General features: G+C 38.5%; 1 protein-coding gene and 1 long non-coding RNA gene across 2 annotated transcripts in view; both read left to right on the plus strand.

Annotated features, from left to right (window-relative positions):
- Positions 1 to 597, plus strand: LOC106086887 (uncharacterized). The gene is made up of 2 exons (XR_001221199.2): positions 1 to 226; positions 314 to 597. It is a non-coding gene; the product is annotated as an uncharacterized LOC106086887 (long non-coding RNA).
- LOC106086884 (serine-rich adhesin for platelets) overlaps positions 1 to 18,594 on the plus strand; it is a 218,274-nt gene extending 199,680 nt beyond the window's left edge. The window contains exons 4-5 of the mRNA XM_013251706.2: positions 9,992 to 10,088; positions 10,159 to 18,594. Of these exons, the coding sequence (XP_013107160.2) occupies positions 9,992 to 10,088; positions 10,159 to 11,191 (1,130 nt within the window). The 3' untranslated portion in view covers positions 11,192 to 18,594. The remainder of the gene's footprint in view (positions 1 to 9,991; positions 10,089 to 10,158) is intronic.
- The last annotated feature ends 1,076 nt before the right edge of the window (positions 18,595 to 19,670 follow it).

The following is a 19,670-nucleotide window of genomic DNA, read 5'->3' on the forward strand; positions in this document are numbered from 1 at the left end:
ACTCAAAAATGAATAAACTTCTTTCTTCTTGCTCTGATTGGTCGAAGTTAATTTGCCGAAAATTTTAAATGTCAGGGCGAATCAAATTTTCTTCACCCTGTTTACAAATGTTGACGTATCAAGTTCCCAAAACAGATGCTTTGTTGTAGCAATTCGCCGATGCGGCCACCTTATAAATACGCCTTGCGTAAAATCATATCCCAATTACGTAACCGTCAGTTTAAGGGTATGTAGACTTATCTGTGCCACTGTATATGTTCATCCGATTTTGAGTAATATTGCAATGTATTTTTTTTTAACAAAATCCTTTTAGGTTAGGAAAAAGCTTCCATATACGTTTATGAATCGCAAGGATTTGCTCGATACATTGCAATAGAATAATGCAATTTTTTAATTTGAATTGCTACTAGCTCAGACACAACAACAAGGCCTAAATGTCTGCGAAAGTTTTTTGTTTTAGGCAATTTGGAGATGATTTCAATTGATTTGTAAGTTTTTACTTACATCAAGTATTCTTTACAATAACCCAATCTATTTATTGTACAAAATGCGAAAATTAAGATTTTGATTCATATATGTTATTAGAATCTTTAGAAATGTATGAATACATAACTAGGTGAAAGGTGAGTGTGTATTTTATTTCAGATATCTCTTCTGCAGCTTCCAATACATTCCAATGATAATGATTTAATATCTTTCTAAATCATAGTGATTTACTGTGGTGATTCTATTTGTTCCTTCTTCTTTTCTGATTCAATAATAATGATTTTATGGCTTTTTATATGCGAAGCAAATAAATAACCTTGCAAATTTGGCATTTCAAATAAACGCATGATATAATCATTGAATAGACCTGTTTTTCGGAACGCAATTCTTTCAAAGAGAAAGCGGAGAGTCATGGCCATAAGAGCATGTATGGTGGTCCAACATAAGATAATTTTGATGTTTTTTCGATTGCATTGAAAGTTACTGCAGTACAAATAAAATAACTACTAAAAGTCGAGCTTTCGCAAAAGGTTATTGTGCGTAAATATTACATCATTTCTGTTTGGCCTTAAAATACTCCCCATTCAGACTTGTGTGTCTGAGGCAGAATGCTAATTTCTTATATTTAATAATTTCACAATACATTCATTTTTTGAATATCTTTCTTTGAATGAATGCGAGGCACACAGCTCGAGCAGTCAATAACCAATCCAATTGCTACCATCAGACAACACTATGCCGCGATATTGATTCGGTTTCATTTATTTATTTTCACTTTCTGCAAATAGCAACAAATAACGTCTTTATAAGAAGATTCACAACTGCTTGAACCAATTCGATTCAAAAATTATGCAAATTATGGTGCCTAGTCATTCTTGTTTCTTTTTTTTTTTGTCATTTTCGTATTTTTTTTTTTTTTTTTCAAATACGAAAATGACCAGCAAATGAAAAAAGGAATTGTTTGCTTTTTAGCTGTAGTAGCTGTTTTTATTGTTTTTTTTTTTCTCATTTATTGAAATTGATTAATTTTAATAGTTAACCCATTTGGTGAGGTTAAAAGGGTGTGTAGCGTAAATTGATAATTGATAATCATCATCATTGATTGTTGTTGCTACGTGAGGATCGATGAAATATATTGGTAACATGTCTAAGTTGGTTTATATCTGATATTGTGTCTCCACCTAAGTACCGGTATCTGTTGGACGCGAAAGCCGGACAATGACAAAGGAAATGCTCCAACGTCTCATCATCTTCCCCGCATTCCCTACACATGCTATCACTTGCCGCACCGATTTAACATAAGTGAGCTCGTAGTCCTATGTGTCCCGTTATGATACCGATAGCTATACTGACCTTCTTCTTGCTTCCTTTCAGCAATAGCGTCGTCTTCTCACGATCTGGATCCCCCCATAGGATTTTCGCCGTCCTACCGATCGTTTGACTGTTCCACAATGTTGCATGCGCATTCGTCGCCCACTCCCTTAACTCGGACAGGGTCGACTCCCCAAAGGCTTCGGGTTAACCAAGTTTACTGACGGCAGTCCTCTGGCCTTCACCGCCAAATCGTCCGCCCTTTCATTTCTCCTTACTCTGTTATGGCCCGGCATCCAAACGATGCGGATTTTGCCATCCTCAGAGAAGACGTTAATCTCCTTCTTTCACTGGAAGACTGTTCGTGACCTTACCGTTCTGGTTGTTATTGCCCTTATGGCAATTTTACTGTCGGTAAAGATGTTCACACTCGACGTCCTCACGATAGCACCACACCACTTCACACATTCCGTGATCGCCCGGATCTCCACCTGCAGGACCGTATTATGGGCAGGCAGTCTAAAACAGATCTCAGTCCCTGGGTTCTCAATGTAAACCCCCAGACCCACTCTGTCCTTTAGTTTTGAATCATCCGTGTAACATGATCTTTCAGATGGCAATACTAGGGTTCCGTCAATCCACGACTGTGCCGATGGCAGCAGTGCCTCGCACTCGACATCAAGGCTCATCTCAGGTATGCAATCGGAAACCTCTTCTCTTCCTTCCAGGTTTCCTATCGTTGCCTCGATTATACCGCGATAGTATGAGCTGCTCCCATCCTCAATCCATTCTCCCATCGCCTTAAGTCTCATAGCCGCAGTGGCTGCCTCACACTTAATCTGTATGTCAATGGGTCGGATATCTAGAATAGTCTCCAGTGCCCTAGTGGGTGTGGTCCTCATCGCTCCGCCTAATTTCGTCATTCTGTTTGTAACTCCTCGAAATATTCGTCTCAGACTCCATAAGGTATATATATTCTTGATTGTCATGACATTTTATGTCGATCTAGCCATGTCCGTCCGTCCGTCCGTCTGTATGTCGAAAGCATGCTAACTTTCGAAGGAGTAAAGCTAGCCGCTTGAAATTTTGCACAATGTTTTTATAGGTGTTGGTCGGTTGGGATTGTAAATGGACCATATCGGTCCGTGTTTTGATATAGCTGCCATATAAACCGATCTGGGATCTTTATTTCTTGAGCTACTACAGAGCGCAATTTCTATCCGCGTTGGCTGACAATTTGCATTAGGTGTTTTATTATGGTTTCCATCAAGTGTGCCATGTACAAGTGAAATCGATGCATAACCTGATATGGTTGTCATATAAACCGATCTGGGGTCTTGACTTTTCGATCCTTTAGAGGGCGCAATTCATATCCGATTTGGCTGAAATTTTAAACGACGTATTTCGTCATGACTTCCAACAACTGTAGCAAATATGGTTCCAATCGGTTAATAACCTGATATAGCTGCCATATAACAGCTTCTCGCTTCAACATACGTGTCAAATATGGTCTGAATCGGTCTATAACCTAATACAGTTCCCCTATAAAACGATCTCCTTATTTTACTTTTTGAGCCCCTAAAGGGCGAAATCCTTATTCGATTTGGCTGAAATTCTACACAATGACTTCTACTGTGGTCTCCAACATTCATTCCATTATGGTCCGAATTGGACCATAACTTGATATAGCTCCAATAGCATAGCAATTCATTTCTTTTATCCTTTTCCTTCCGTTGTGTGCCTAAAAAGAGACACCGGGAAAAGAACTCGACAAATGCGATCCATGGTGGAGGGTATATAAGATTCGGCCCGGCCGAACTTAGCACGCTTTTACTTGTTTTAAATACATCAGGCATGCACAAAATGAAAGCCAAAAATTTTGTTTTTACATTCAATGGTGTATGCGAACATTTATTTGTCCCATTGGCACTTCCGTTCGGATTACATGTGAGTGAAAGAGAACCCAACACCATCTTGCTTTTTGTAGAGACAACACACTGTAGAACATACTGCTACAACAACAACAACAAATTTATTTTATTTCCAAATTATTGAATTCTACGCATTAGCGAATACAGTTTACACTTTCGAGTTTTTTTTTTTTGCAAAGTTATTTTCGTCTAGCCACATGTGTTCGTTTTGAATTACATCATGTATGCACAAAATGAAAGCAAGAAATTTTGTTTTTGCATTCAGTGGTGTATGCGTCTATATATTGGGTTGCCCAAAAAGTAATTGCGGATTTTTCATATAGTTGCATTTACTTTCTTTTAAAAAATCCGCAATTACTTTTTGGGCAACCCAATATTTGCCTTATTAGCACTTCCGTTCGGATGATATGAGTGAAAGTGAACACAATAACATTATGCTTTTTGTAGAGACAGATACATACAGTTTGTGCTATTCAATACAAATTTTAATTCGTGAAATTAAAAATTTGTTAGAACGGACTACTTTATACGAATCACATGTCATGATGCATGTAATCTTTATTTGAATCGATAGTACGGCCCATATAATTTAATGTTTGAAGTTTATTCCATGCAAATGTTCCAATGCGTCAATTGAAGCGTGCTTGTCTGTATAGACATGAGCTTTAACATAGACCCACAAAAAATAGTCTAAGGCGGTAAACCGTACAATCTAGGCGGCCAATTGACCTGTCCTGAACGCCAAATAAAATGTTCACCGAACTCGCCTCACAATGAATCCATTGTTACGCGTACTGAGTGACATGTTGCATCGTCTTGTTGAAACCACATGTCGTGCAAGTCAACCTCTTGCATTTTGGGCAAAAAAAAAATGGATATTATCTCACGGTAGCACTCGCCATTCACAGTTACGTTACGATTCGCATCATCTTTGAAGAGGTACGGTCGACCTGTGACTTTTTCTGGATGCATTGGTCGCTCTTGACATACTTCTGGCTGATTTTCACTCCAAAATCGACAATTCTGCTTATTTACATAACTATTGATCCAAAAATGAGCGATGAACTTTTTTAACAGACCACGCATTTTAATAATGAAGTTCAATAATTTGGGTAAATTATAGTCCAAACTAAAAACGTTTGACAGTGAAACAAAACACGAAGCGTGCGTGAGCTGTTTAAACCAATGTTGCCAAAAGATAAGAGCGGAAAAATCACCCTTTTTATATATGTGCGTGATGCCGTTCCCATGATCAAATCAATCCGCTCCCACACAAGTACTTCTCATACAATACAAGAGGATTTGAAAAAAAAAATATCATCCCAATCGAATGCAGCTGTGCTTATTAAGTTTTATTATGACTTCTAAAACCAGTACCAAGTATGGCTTATATGATTGCACAAGTGCAGACAAATGAAACAATTCATATGTTTTTCAGGTATTTTTATATCCAAACAATTAACCGAATAACCGTCCTCAATTATGCAATTACACAATTGTTTATTTAAAAGTATGCAAATTTGCGTATGAACATTCCGTTGAAGAACATGGGCAACCTCCTCAAATATCAATGAATGCTGTCCGATTTAAGTTTAAGCTCAATGATAAGGTGACTCCTTTTTATAGCCAAGTCCGAACGGCGTGCCACATAGCGACACCACTTGGTAGAGAAGTTTTAACATGGCAGGGTGCTTACAAATGTGGCTAGCATTAGTAAGGGAATTTGGCGACACTGACACGTCTTTAGGGACAAGTGTTTAGATGGCGCATTAAGAAGGGATAACCACCGCTGACATTTTTTTCTGATGTTCTCTCCACGATTCCAACCCAGGCGTTCAGCGTCATATGCGGACATGCCACCCTTTACGCTACGGTTGTAAAAATATTGTGTTTTCAATTGTTCGTTTTTGTGAAAAGTCACGAATAATCAATATTAATCGAGGGTGTTATCTAAAACTACTTACTTTTTCTTTGCTTTAATTGTCTATAGCAGAACATTGGTCCCATTAGCTGAACTAAGAATAGCGTTCCAAGCGTTCGATCTTTCTTCCACCACTTGACCACAGTAATTGACTTCAAGACTTCTTCGCTAGAGTTTCTTCATTCATTCTGACAACATGACGCAACAGTTGTATTTTGATATGTTTAACTATGCTATCGTCACCATACAGCTCATATAATTCGTAGATCGTACGACGCCGATACTCTCCATCAATGCAAACTGGTTTATAACGTTAACGAAGAATCTTTCTCTCAAACACTTCAAGCACTGCCTCTTATGCTTTCACAAGTATTCATGCTTCGGAATCATATAACAATACGGGTTGTATCAGTGTCTTGTGTAGTGTAATCTTCGTCTGTCGAGAGATGGATTTTCCAAACTGCTTGCTTAATCCAAAGTAGCATCTGTTTGCCAATATTATTCTTCGCTTTATTTAAAATCTGGTGTCATTCGTTTCGTTTAATTCGGATCCGAGGTAGAAAAAATTGTAGTTCCCAACCCCCAAATCGCCGCTTCAATGAACTGACACCCCCCTCGAATGTGCCTTTTGCACATCCGAAATATCATTAACGCAGCAGCCGCTCGCTTTATATCAGCCGGTCGAATACCCCAAGTGCGGCCCATTTTCCCGGCGCAGGCACTGGTACTCGCAGACAAACGTGGTGGGATTCGTTGCGTGGACGCCACTTTTCCCAGAATTAGCGAGCTGAATCTGGAAATTTACAGGTTTGTCAACGAACATAAGCGGAATTTGTGGCTTGGGCTAGCTTTGATCTACTGTTAAGTCACTCTCGAACCCCGGTAGACAGAGTGACAGGACCTCAGTCACTTTTTGCGACGTAACCGTGACTGATCCGAATAGAAGCACCAAGTTGTTCAACCGCCAATTTATTGTGCATACCGAAAGTGACAGGGTTTCGTAACCGATGGACAGCCATCACAGTTTACCGTTGACGAAGTTACGAATGTCGTCCGTGGCGCCAAATCATCCAAGGCGTAGAGATTCCGTCGGGATCTCTACACTGATGCTGAAGAATCAGAATCAACCTGGAGTTGAGTACCTTACAATTGTCCTCAACCTGTATTTGAACACTCTTGTAGTACCCGATGTGTGGAAGATTGGCATAATGATCCCTCTACTGAAGCCTGGAAAGGACTCGAGTAAGGGGGAAGTCGAACGGACCGCACTCCCTTCTCTCACTAGTAGCCAAGACGCTTGAGGGACTACTCCTCCCGAGACTCGTTGGAGAATTTCCATTCGCCAACCATCATCACGGATTTCGAAGACTGCATAGCACAACAACTACTTTGCATGCCATCACCGCACACATAGGAGATAGCACTGGACCTCTCGAAGGCATTCGACACGGTCAGCCATGCCAAACTATTCGAGGACATCGCCAATACGTCCATCCAGACAGGGCTTAAAAGCTGGGTCGCGAATTATCTGTGTGGTCGACAGTCATTTGTTGAACTTAGGGATAAGAAGTCGAAGCACCGTAGAGTGAAACAGGGAGTTCGCCAAGGCGGGGTGATATCTCCTGCACTGTTTAACAGCTACCTATCCTCCATTCCATCCCCTCCAGACATCATAGAGATCGTATCATACGCAGACGATTGTACGCCCCCACCCATTGATGACATCTGCCATAGGTTGAACGTCTGCCCCAACGAACTTGCCTCTTATTTTACCTCAAGTCATTTGCCGGCACCACTTGCGATGCTGACAAAGAAACCTTGTTGACCACGAACAAAACAATTGGCCGGTCTGTGGTTAGTCAGATCAGAATGCTGCCCTTCGGACTGCGGCGGGCTGACTACTCAATTCTCATGTGGACCACCTCCATCAGGAGACAAAGCTCCTACGCTTGCCAAGACATAACTACATGCTGTTTAAGCGATACCTTCTGGAGATCATCCAAATCATCATGTTTTAGATAGGTATTCACTGCCCAAAAGCCTTAAGGTAGATCCACATGATCTAGAGCGTGAAGACCAGCACTATAAGAGATAACCTCTAAATCAAGCGGCGTATCAAGCGGGCCTAGACAACATTCATGCGGTCACGGTAGCAGAAGCGGTGACTAGCTACCGGGTAAATGTGGTCCTTAGAGAAAAACCGCCTGCCATTGCACCTGAATTAATTGACCTCCCCCGGCAAACCACAGTAGTTCTGGCTCACTTACGGTCTGGCAGATGCAGCCGGCGCAGTTCCTACAGAGCAAGGATTGATGGCAGCGTGCAGGATGTATATACCGATTGTGACCAGGAACCACACGACACACGTCACCTGTTTAACTGCCCAGCCAGACCCACTCTCTCCCGCGCCCGTTAGCGCGCGTCCACAGCAATGAACACCAATCAAATTAGACCTCAATGTTCCAGCCTGTGTGGTGATCACAGCTATCCCGCGCCGAGTCAAGGAGTGCTTTCATCAAGCAGTTGGGTCAGTCGAGTGGAGTATGTCGTTGCCATTAGTTGTGTTTGCAGGTTTTCAATGTCCAGCTTCCGTGCAGTGTCAGATCGTTCTTTTCTTGCCATGCTCAAACGGGTGCCAACCTCTGGTGCGGCTAACTACCATGTTTTTTGCCGGGCGAAATCTATTAGCCTCAACCCATATCGGAACCGATTGTAGGACCTTAGATGGTTTGCTTTCCTATCTCCGCAATAAAATCTCCCAGAACGATCATAACGCCACGGGCGAGGCAGCGGTCGTATTCTCTCTCTGTGCGCTCGTAGAAAATATCCTTTGTCTGCACGGCGCGGGAAGCTGTGAGCACCACACAGGCCGGAACGAGAAGCTTAGCTGCGAGCCACCGGGCGCGTCTACAGGTTGCGGTTAATGGAGCGCTCAAAATACTGAGTACCTACGATGCTCGATTTGACATGGCAGGTTTTTGGCGCCTTTAAATAATCAATTGCCACCCTTCTTGTTCCCGCGGCGATCGGTCATTGTACCGAAACGAACTTGCTCACCTTCAGAAACAACAACATCCTTTGTCAGCTCGTCGGGAGATAGGCACAAATAAGACAACGTTCTTACTATTATTTGGTTTCTCAGAGTAATCCTTATAGTTTTGCGAGTGCGGGTTGCACGCCCAACCGCATGGGTGTCACGAGCCACTTGCTCCAAGATCGGCCTGTAGCCGCCCCTTACCTGGGAACAGACGCTGATGTTGGGCATTGGTTATTTGAAGGCGCCAATAACTCGCCTTGTCCTCCCGACTGTCATTGGTACTCAGTATTGAATTAAGAGCCAGTGCCACTTAACCGCTCACTGAGACTCTCATCTCGAAATCGCTGACTGCACGCGACCACATTTGCAGCTACTCAGCATAAATACAAAGCATTTCCCTATCCGCAAATTGTGGATGCAACCGATAGCTTTAGGCCAATCTTCCCGTGATAACGATGAACACTAAAATAGGAGTATGCCAACTGGTATTCTGATTGAGTTGAAAAGAATCTAGCTACTGTTAGAACCACTACATGTGAATCTCTCTCTCTCTCTCTAGATCCAATGATTTAGTTCAAGTCACAAAACTAAGGCTTTTCCTATCTGCAAGTCGAACTGCCGATCACTTTACCAATTAATCCTATAGGAGCCTGACGAGCATCGCTACCTTCATATTGACATGTGGCAAAAAAAACTACAACAACTCTCCTGTAGTATCACAAAACACTAGAATGTCTAATAGCATGTTTGTCTATCCCGAAACGTCACTCAAGAGTTTATGTTAACTGCTATTCTAGCATAAAGGGAACAATTTCGATGGAAAAACAGATTCACCCCAAAGTCAAAAGAGTTAAAAACTCATAAAAAAAATAAATTCTGAAAACCGTCCATATAGACGAATATAGATCGGAAAAAGAAGCCCAGACGAACGAAAAGCATCCGTTCGACATCGACAAACAGGCTATAGGTGAGTCTGATTGCAGACTGCCACTAGAACCTAACCTGACCTAGCCTACCTGACACTGTGCATAGAGTTAGAAACTTACAGCCTTATTCACAAAACTTAATGTATTGTACATTTGATATAGGCATATTTGACATTTCTATAAAAGAAATCTTTCAAATCTACATTCAGTTTTGGGCATAAGGCCATTAAACTGCAGAAAATATTTTATGAAAAATTTATTCAAAAATTTTATTTATAAATTCCGAATTCTAATTTTGTACCAGAATGATGTATTTAACTAAATTGAAATGAAATTAATTAAGAATTTGAACTAATGAAGAATGATTTCTTTATTACAGCCTTGGCTCTTTTCGAACATGTTAACTTGGTATATGGCACCATTAGTGAATTTTGTACCACATCGGGTTGTCCCGATATGACGGGACCGGGCAACAGGTATGTGGATTGCAATTTACATTCCAAATATTATTTACTAATGCGAAGCTTTTATTTGATCAAATTTTAGAACGTACTTATGGTTTGATGAGAAAGGCAAGAAGACCCGCGTAGCGGCCCCACAATATATCGATTATGTGATGACGTTCACCCAAAAAACGGTTAGCGATGAATCGATATTTCCTACCAAATATGCCAACGAATTTCCCAGTTCGTTTGAATCGATTGCCCGTAAAATTTTACGCTTGCAATTTCATGTGATAGCACATCTCTATGCGGCCCATTTCAGAGAAATCGCGCTGCTGGGATTGCATACGCACCTTAATTTAACATTTGCCCATTTGACCGCCCTGCATAGGCGATTCAATTTAATCGATGAGAAGGAGACGGACGTTTTGCGTGATTTAGAAGTGGCTTTAAGATTAACCGATGACATAACCAGTAGTGCTGGCGGTGGCGGCGGTAGTGAATCGGGCGATACAACGATGTCGTCGACTGCGGGTGATAGTGCGAAGCAGGGTGGGGAAGATGTCAATTCAGTGCAACACAATAATACAACAACAACATTATCGCTGATAGATGGAGGTGGTCCGATTTGCACCCAGCCTGAGGCTGGTACAAAGCCACCACAGTTTGGTGTGGGCGGCGGCGGAGGCCTGATTGGCGGTATTCTAGGTGATTTAAGTAGCGGCGAATTTGGTGATACTATGCATTATTGTACTTCAGCAGTTCCTGCTCCCTCCACTAACTGTTCCGCAACAAGTCTCCTGCAGAATACGACGCCTTCCACCTGCAACACCATGAATGGCACCTGCAGTGTGGCGGCAGATCAGCAGCATACGCCAGCAGCATTAGGAGGCGGGGGCGGAGGTAGTGGTGGCGGCGGCGGTAATAATGGTAATAATGGCGCAGGCGCTTTTCACCAACACAATAATAATAATCATGTAACACAACCCCATCACCATCATCCACATCATCATCATGCGGTGCACCATCACCATCATCATCCGAATCATTTTGCGCCAAATACAGGCCTCATACAGTGCAATGCTAGTAATGCTCCTACAGCAACAGCTGCTACCACATCAACAACAACAGCATAGCTGCTCTAGATTAATTCTCAACAACAGCAACACACCTTTTCCTACTATTACAACAACAACAACAACAACCACAGCAACAACTATAATAACAACAACAACAAATGTACTATCATTACCCTAACTTTTCAATTTTGAAAATGAACACAACAAGAAAGTAAACAAAATATAGTTTTAATCGAGTAATAAAACCTAACAGTAAAGTTAAATAAACAAATTAATGTTAATATATTTAAAAACAAAAACAAAAACAAAAAACAACAAATACAATGTTTTAGGAGTTTTTATGCAAAAACAACAAAGTGAATACGTTTTTTCGTTTAATTTTTATTATTATTATTATTATCATTATTATTATTTTTTAAACAAATCAACCAACAAAGAAAACAAATGTTTTTAGCAAATTTTCATTGTGAAAATAAATGGCAAAAAATTCTTTAAATAAATTTGAAATCACTCAACAACCCCAGACTCCACACCACTTATTCTCAATCTACATTAGTACATACAGATATGTACATTTACATATGTATGTAGTGTACAAATGAGTGTCTGCCACATAATGGAATTCATCAGAAATTAGTGCGCATTTAAATGCATGTGTGTGTTTTTTTTAGTTATGAACTATTTAGCCAGATTTATCTAAATTTTTAGAACATCTACTTTGTATGCGTAATAGCTTGGGTCTTAAAACAAAATATACGAATCCCAACTAAAATCCCAGCATGTCCGACTTTGACGCTGAACGACTGGTTTCAAATCCCGACGAGAAAATTAGCAATAAATTTCAGCGGTGGTTATCCCCTTCTAGTGCTACCGCTACTTGTGAGGAAATTGCCTTTGGTTATCAGCCGTGTAAACTTCTTTACTAGGTGGTGTCGCTCTGCGTCACACCGTTCAGACTCGACAATTAAAAAAGAGGGCCCTTATCATCGAGTTTTAACTTGTATCGAACAGCACTCACTGATATGAAAGAAATATCACCGCTGTTGCTTAATGGAATGTTCATGGGCAAATCTGCATTAGCATTCATTTGCAATGCCAATGAAAACAATCAGCATAAAAAGGTTCCAGTATCAAAATGTTCAATACCTGTGAATATCCTAAACAATGTGCTTTTATCCTCTCAGGCCAGCGATTGGCCTATTCTAATTTCTCGATCGAAATAGTGCACTTAGACTTAGATTCTCCTATGTATGATGATGACTGTAGAAGTCGCGAGATGTGTCCCGCTTGTAACCTGCTTGGACGCACGCGATCTGGATATTTAATAGAACTGCGCAAGCGCAATGTGCACAACGAACACGCAATGTACACAACAACGAAACATCACTGAGCGTGAATCGTATTACTAGTATCTAAGGCCAGAAGGAAAGTATAGACAATAATTGGGATTTATACATGCCGCACTTGAGTTGAATCAATGTGTCCATATAATGAAACATACACCCAGAGACATTTGTTAGCAACAATTTTTGGTGTAACAACAAAACTGCTTTAAATGGACAGCGGTAATTTTTTGCAAAAACAGCAAACAATCGTTCGTTGTTTTTAAATAGTAAAAATTGGAAAAAAGCCTAAAAATTTTATAAATACTTCAAAAATGTATTTTTTCATTTTATCTTTTTGTCTTAGGCGCATATAAATTAAATTTTTTCCAATTTTATCAAATTTTCCAATTTTCTGGCGATAAAATAACAAAACAAAACAAAAAAATTTACGTATGAAATTGCCAAAATTTATATACATATGTATGTATGTATGAAGCATATGATTGTTTAGAAGTCCAAAAATTGTGTATTTAAATATCAGCAGACTAAATTCTATGGGTGCAACTTTCTTTTAAATCCCAATTTGTGATCAGGGCGTTGCCCCTGGTTGCTTGACCCCAACTTAAATCACTGATTTTTGTGTTTGGATTACGATTAAAGAAAAACAGAAATGCACATACATCTGTTGACCCACCTCTAATATAACTCGGAAATATCACGAAATATTGGGACCCTTCGGTTTAGATTATTTGATAACTGCTCTACGAACGTACTACCACCAACACCCTAACTCGGAATTTCCCACCTTGCAGATCATGACCTTGAAATTCATCTGCAATCTTATGAGTCAAAATCGTAGAAAATTTTAGCTTCTTAGCAAAATTTGATTTTATTGTTTTCAATGAAAGTTTTACAAAAATATTCCCCATTAAGATCTTTACTCTTTTGCATGCGCTTTAACCAATTTTCGAAGCATTTTTGCTACTCTGATTGAAGTATCTCGAAAACATGCATTCTGAACGCATCAACCGCTTCTTCAGGTCACGAAAAACGTTGACCTCTCATTTCATTTTTTATGAACGGGAATAAAAAGAAATCATACGGGAATAAAAAGAAACCAAATCGATATTTTGAGTGCTCAAAAATGTAGTTGTTTTGTTTTTTTGGCGTATTTCTTTCAACCAATCGACACGAGCCTTTTTTTGAGCGATTAACAAATTATGTGGGATCCAACGCGATCAAATTTTTTTCATGATCAAATGTTCATGCAATATTGAATGCATGCTGGTCCCACTAATACCCAAGGTTGTCTCAATCTCACGATAGGTTACATGAAGATCTTGCAATATCAGTCGGCGCACAGCATCAATGGTTTTTGGAACAAGAACTGACGACCTCGGTTGAATTCACCATACCATCGATAAACCTTGATGGAGCTTCATCGCCAAAAATTTAATTAAGTTCATCGATGCATTGCTTTTGTGTTAGTCCACGTCGAAAGTTGTAAAAAATAATCGCATCAAAATGTTCACGATTTAATTCCATTTTTTGGGCGAGATGAATCTTTATGTCACTGTAAACAACAGAGTAAGTATAACCTCATAAATGTCAAGCTTTACGATAGAGCTGTCACTTGGCAGATTGCAACACAAGGTTGTGGGATATGATCTCACGGTATTGATCAACATTTATAGTTTCGTTACGATTCGCATCATCTCTAAAGAAGTACGTTCCAATGATGCCACCAGCCCATAAACCGCCACAAACTGTGACTTTTTCTGAATGCATTGGTAGCTCTTGCAATGTTTCTGGTTATCTTCACTGCAAAATTGTACATATTTATGTAACCATATATCCAAAAATAAGCTTCGTCGCACCAAAAGTGAGCTCGCGATGGACTTTCTTAATAGAGCACGCATTTTGATAATAAAATACAATAATTTGCAAGCGTTGTTCGTTTGTAGGACGATTCTGGGTTAAATTATAGACTAAACTTAAAATGTTTGACAGTGAAACAAAACACGAAACGTGCGTGAGCTTTTTAAACCAGTGTTGCCAAAAGGATAATAGTTAAAACTCACCCTCAGTGTTATGGCCCTTTTAGACGGCCCATCATGATCGTACTCATCGTTGGTACGTGTACAACTTTTGCCAAAAACGGTATACGATTTTTTCTTTTCTTTGATTTTATTCAATTTTTCATACTTTACTTCTCATTTTATAACTTTATTTGGCACAATTAATGATTACACATTTCTTTGTAAACGGTAATCGATAGACGCCATTCATCGAAAAAATCAAATGATTTCGACTTTTCAGCCATTACTGATGGTTATGTGACGCATGCACCTTTGTACTCACCAACACTATTACAAAGAACATGCATTAATGTGCCATGTAAACTGCGCATTAGCTATTACCCTGCAATCATTTTCTATCGTGCGAGTCACTAAATCTGCACTCAAGGAAGTTGACAAAAATCTCAGGCGATGTCATTTTTTACTCTAATTAGTGTCTCGGTACGGAAGAAACGTGCCACTTGGCAATATATACCCATGAGTGACTAAATATTTTTAAACTTAAAAAAAGTTTAAAATTAGAATATCAACGTCATTATTAAAAAAAAAAATTTTTGCCTTATGTTTTTTTTTAGCTTTTAGAGTGAATAACAGTTGATTATGAGAAACTAATTAGCGAAACATGAATGATAGAATTCCAATAGTAATGTATTTTGTTGTTTTAAATCATAAAATCTCTACAAACTATCATACAAAAGAGGCTAAAAAGTGACAATTCTGGGTGAGAGTGAGAAAGTCACTTCCAAATGTTTGGAGGGTAACCACCTTCATTGGCAAGGGCTGCCGCCACAGTGTACAACACAGAGCTGCAACAACAACATAGATAGATTCGTCAATGTCAAAAGAGCTTACAACTCTGGATTAGATTGATTGTCTTCCATTCGCCTGGACTTCATTTTCGACATCAACAAACAGACCATAAACTAATCTAAACTTTAACTTTTTTTTGTTAATTTTTTACGGGACCTGCACTATTTTTAACTTCGTCTTATGTCATGTCGCTTTTTGTATTCACATTTAATTGAAAAAGTTGTGAGAAAGCTAGTTAAATAATATATTGGCGAAAAAAAAATCACTTGGGGATGCTTTTATTCGACTGCTTCTATGTTTTTGTCACAAGGAATAGAGCACGCTCTAATCGGAAAAAAATAGCATGTGCTATTTTGAAAAGTGATTTTCATATGTTAGTTTCGTTTGTATCACACGACATGTACAACTCAACATGTGCTAAATTTGACATGTCATACGACAACTACATACCGTGCAATACTGCCTTATGCCGTTCGGATTCGACTATAAAAACCAAGCCCCTTAACATTGTGTAAAAAATTGTCTTAAATGATACTGCGCTTGGGAATCTAAACAAAGATTTTTTTCATTTTTGCTATACAAATATTTGGCTCTGTTCATGGTATCACTTTCTCCAGCAAAAAAAAAAGTGTCAAAATTAAAACCTTGTCTTAATAATTTCGTTGTAAAATTATGACATTTTATTTGCGTTATAATCTCAAGTTGCTCGTAGGGACGAAAGAAAGATACTGGTCTAGTCATTCCGAAATATTGATTTGAGACAGCAATTAAGTATATACATATATCCTTGATGACAATCACAATCTGTGAAAATCACGAGATCCGGTCGAACGAATGAAGCTAGTCACTTGAAATTTAATACAGAGACTAACTGACTTTCTTAGGGCGCACAACAAGTCGATTACTGGCTTAGGTGTATGTCCATAGTGGCATGGGACGGATTAATATCTGCACTCTCTTTTCATCCTAACCTGACCTAACCTAACTGACTTCCAAAATGTATCAATGCAAAGTATGGATGCAGTTCTACTGCGATGTTTAACTTTCGTACGTATGCAAAGTACCAGACCAAAGCAAATATGAGCTTTGTTTACATGTGCGATACGAAACATACGGAATGCAATACATATTTAGTTTTTTTTTTTTTATTAAATATGTTAAAAATTTTGATAGAAGTGTTAAATGCATTCAAAATGTACCAAAACATGTATGAATTTGTTATCCGGTCATTTTTTCTTCGTCTTTGTTATCCATTTTATCATTACATTCGTTTTCTTCGTTATCCATTGTATGTGTATGTGCATCAACAATCAATCCGGTGCTAGGTTGCTTTTGCAATCGGTACAGATTTGGATACTACTACTACTTAATTTCCCATGAACATTCCATTACGGAATAGGGGATACTTCTCACATATCAATGAGTGCAGTCCGACTAATGATAATGGGCCTCCCTGTTTATGCCGAGTCCGAACGGCGTGCCACATAGCGACACCACTTGGTAGAGAAGTTACAACATGGCAGGTTACTTACAAATGCGGCTAGCATTAGTTCGTAACCACCGCTAAAAATTTTCTGATGTTCGCGCCGGGATTTGAAGCCAGGCGGTCGGCGTCATAGGTGGACATGCTAACCTCTGCGCCTCCTTTGGATTTGGATATAGCTCGCATATAAGCTGCAATAATCCGATTTGGCTGAAATTTTGCAATTGGTTTTCTGTTACAACTTCCAGCAACCGTGCCAAGTACAGTCTAAATTGGCCTATAAGCTAATGTAGCACCCAAATAAACCTACCATCAGATTTGACTTCTTGAGGCCCTGGATGCTGCAATTGTTGCTAAATTCGCACGTAGTTTTATTATGCCCTTCAATAACCGTGCCAATTACGCTCCAAATCGGTGCATAACCTCGTGTAGTATCCATATAAACCTACCGATTTGGCATCTTGAGCCTCTGGAAGCTGGAAATGTTATCTGATTTAGCTAAAATTTGGTAAGTAGTTGTGTTAAGACACCCAACAACCATGCCACTGTTGTATGTCCCATATAAACCGATCTGCCGATTAGTCTTCTACGTGCCAGAAATTTTTTACGTAAAGTACACATGTGTCTGGATTTCCAACATTCGGCCCCGGCCGAAGACCTAAAACTTTCCTGTATATAAGCAAAATATTTATGACTTAATTTGTTTTATATTTTATTGAAACATTTTTAATTTATGGGTTTTTTTTTTGTTTTTTTTTTTTATGTGTTTAAATGCTAAGCTACTAATTGAAATGTCTTTGCACTGACATTCATATGTACACACTACACTAAATGGGATAATAAATATATTGAATTTTGTAAAACTATGTGATCGGAAACGAAGTTCAATAACAGGATAAATATATATATATATAATAAATTAGAGAAACCCCTCCTATTTGAAAATGCAAACAAGAATGTGTTACGTTAAATTTTGCAGCAAGAAGTTTAAAAGTTGATGTACAAGAGTGAAAAAATGAGAATGTGTCCTCTTTAACACTTGTGTTGAAGCAGGATGCTATGACACGCTTATAATGCTTTATATTTATATAAAACTTCAAAGTATATATATATAAACATACCTATCTATATACAGACACACACACACACAGCAAAATAATGTGTACTAGACATTATATACATTTACACACTCGTATTACATAAACACTTCTTTAGGCAACAAAAAGTGACAAATATAACACCCTATATAGTTTTTAGATTTTAATTGTAAAAAGTAATGCATAGACTACAACAGGAAACAAAGAGAAATTATGGTATAATATGAAGGAAAAGCTATTAAATAATATATATGAAAAGAACCTATTACTATCATGACAAAAAAAAAAAAAACAAAACTTAAAAACAAATCATTGTCATTGCAATGACAATTTGAAAATAATTGAGAAATGTTATATGATTATACCCTACTCCCTCAGAAGTTTCCCCTCAAAGAAATAGAACGAGAAATAATGTTCTTATCCTAAATAAAAGAAAAATTTATTCGCCCTTTCCCCTTCCTTATCTTACTGTAAAGTATGAACATTTTAAAACCGTAGTCTGAGTATAGCCTAATAAATGACAAAAAGAAATATAATTAAAAAAAATTCCAACAACCAATCACTGAAACCTTAAATTAATACAAAGCTCCTCTTACAAAGCACTTTAAGAAACGAAACAAAACTGGATAATAAAACACACTCTACCTTGAGAAAAAAAAATATTGAACACACGTTTTTATTTTCACTTTTATTTATTTTTTAGTCATGCAAGCTATGACTGGACATTAGATCAATGTTAACAAAATGACATTAATATACGCGCAAAGCCTCCAAAAATTTTCACCATAGAACATTTCAACTAAGGCAGGATAAGGCATTTTTTTAGAAAGCAAATATAATTCTAAATCAGATAAAACTGATTTTTAAAATGTTTTAATCAATTCTAAGGGTTTTCTTTTCCTGAGAATTTAAATTGTGGCCCAAAGGTTTTTTTACACCGATAATTTCATTACTCTCAAAGTTGGCCAAGACAGAATCTATGATTTCAACGAATCTTATTTCCTAAGCGCCTCTGTCTTGCGGCAGTTTCTTAATGTTCGTAAAAATTTTGCATTCACCGTTAATACAGATTTGGTCTATATATTTTAAAAGCGAATATTCCAGGCACTGCCACTGTGCACTGTCTTCGTAAGTACCCCTGCTTCTGTTCAAGAGCATAGTTTTTGACTTTGCCTTTGAGATGGGATTCAAAGGATTTCACTTTCTTTTTCAGCCCTTGAAACAACTTGTGAAAATCACGCAAAAAAGTGACAAAATTTTTAAATTTTCATCACAAGAAACGCCATAAAGATGGGTATTAAGTGAAATACACATGTTTTTCACGATAACTTTTTTGAAAAACTGCAAAAATCTCACTGATAACATAATAGGTTAGGTTTAAGTGGCAGTCTGTCATCAGACTCATTAAGACGTTTTCGTCCATTGTGGTACCACAGGAACAGAAGAAGGAAGATGCCTTTTAATTCCTACCGAAAGCGAACTACATGCCTTCTATGGTAGTTCGCTTCAAAAAGCCCAATAACTTGCGCATGTTCACATCCGCTAAGTCAGACAGGTTCTCAAAGAAATGAGAACCTAAAGTGGAACTCCTTCTAACTGCTAGTGCGAGACACACACACAGAAGGTGTTCTACAGTCTTTTCTTCCTCGATGTCCCTACATCTTCTGCAAAAGTCGTGCTGGCAACCTTTATAGCTTCATTAGAATTTTGTCATAAATAATGAGAGAAAGCTGTAATTAATTG

The sequence above is a fragment of the Stomoxys calcitrans genome, chromosome 1 (genome assembly GCF_963082655.1).
Source record: "Stomoxys calcitrans chromosome 1, idStoCalc2.1, whole genome shotgun sequence".
Taxonomy (NCBI): domain Eukaryota; kingdom Metazoa; phylum Arthropoda; class Insecta; order Diptera; family Muscidae; genus Stomoxys; species Stomoxys calcitrans.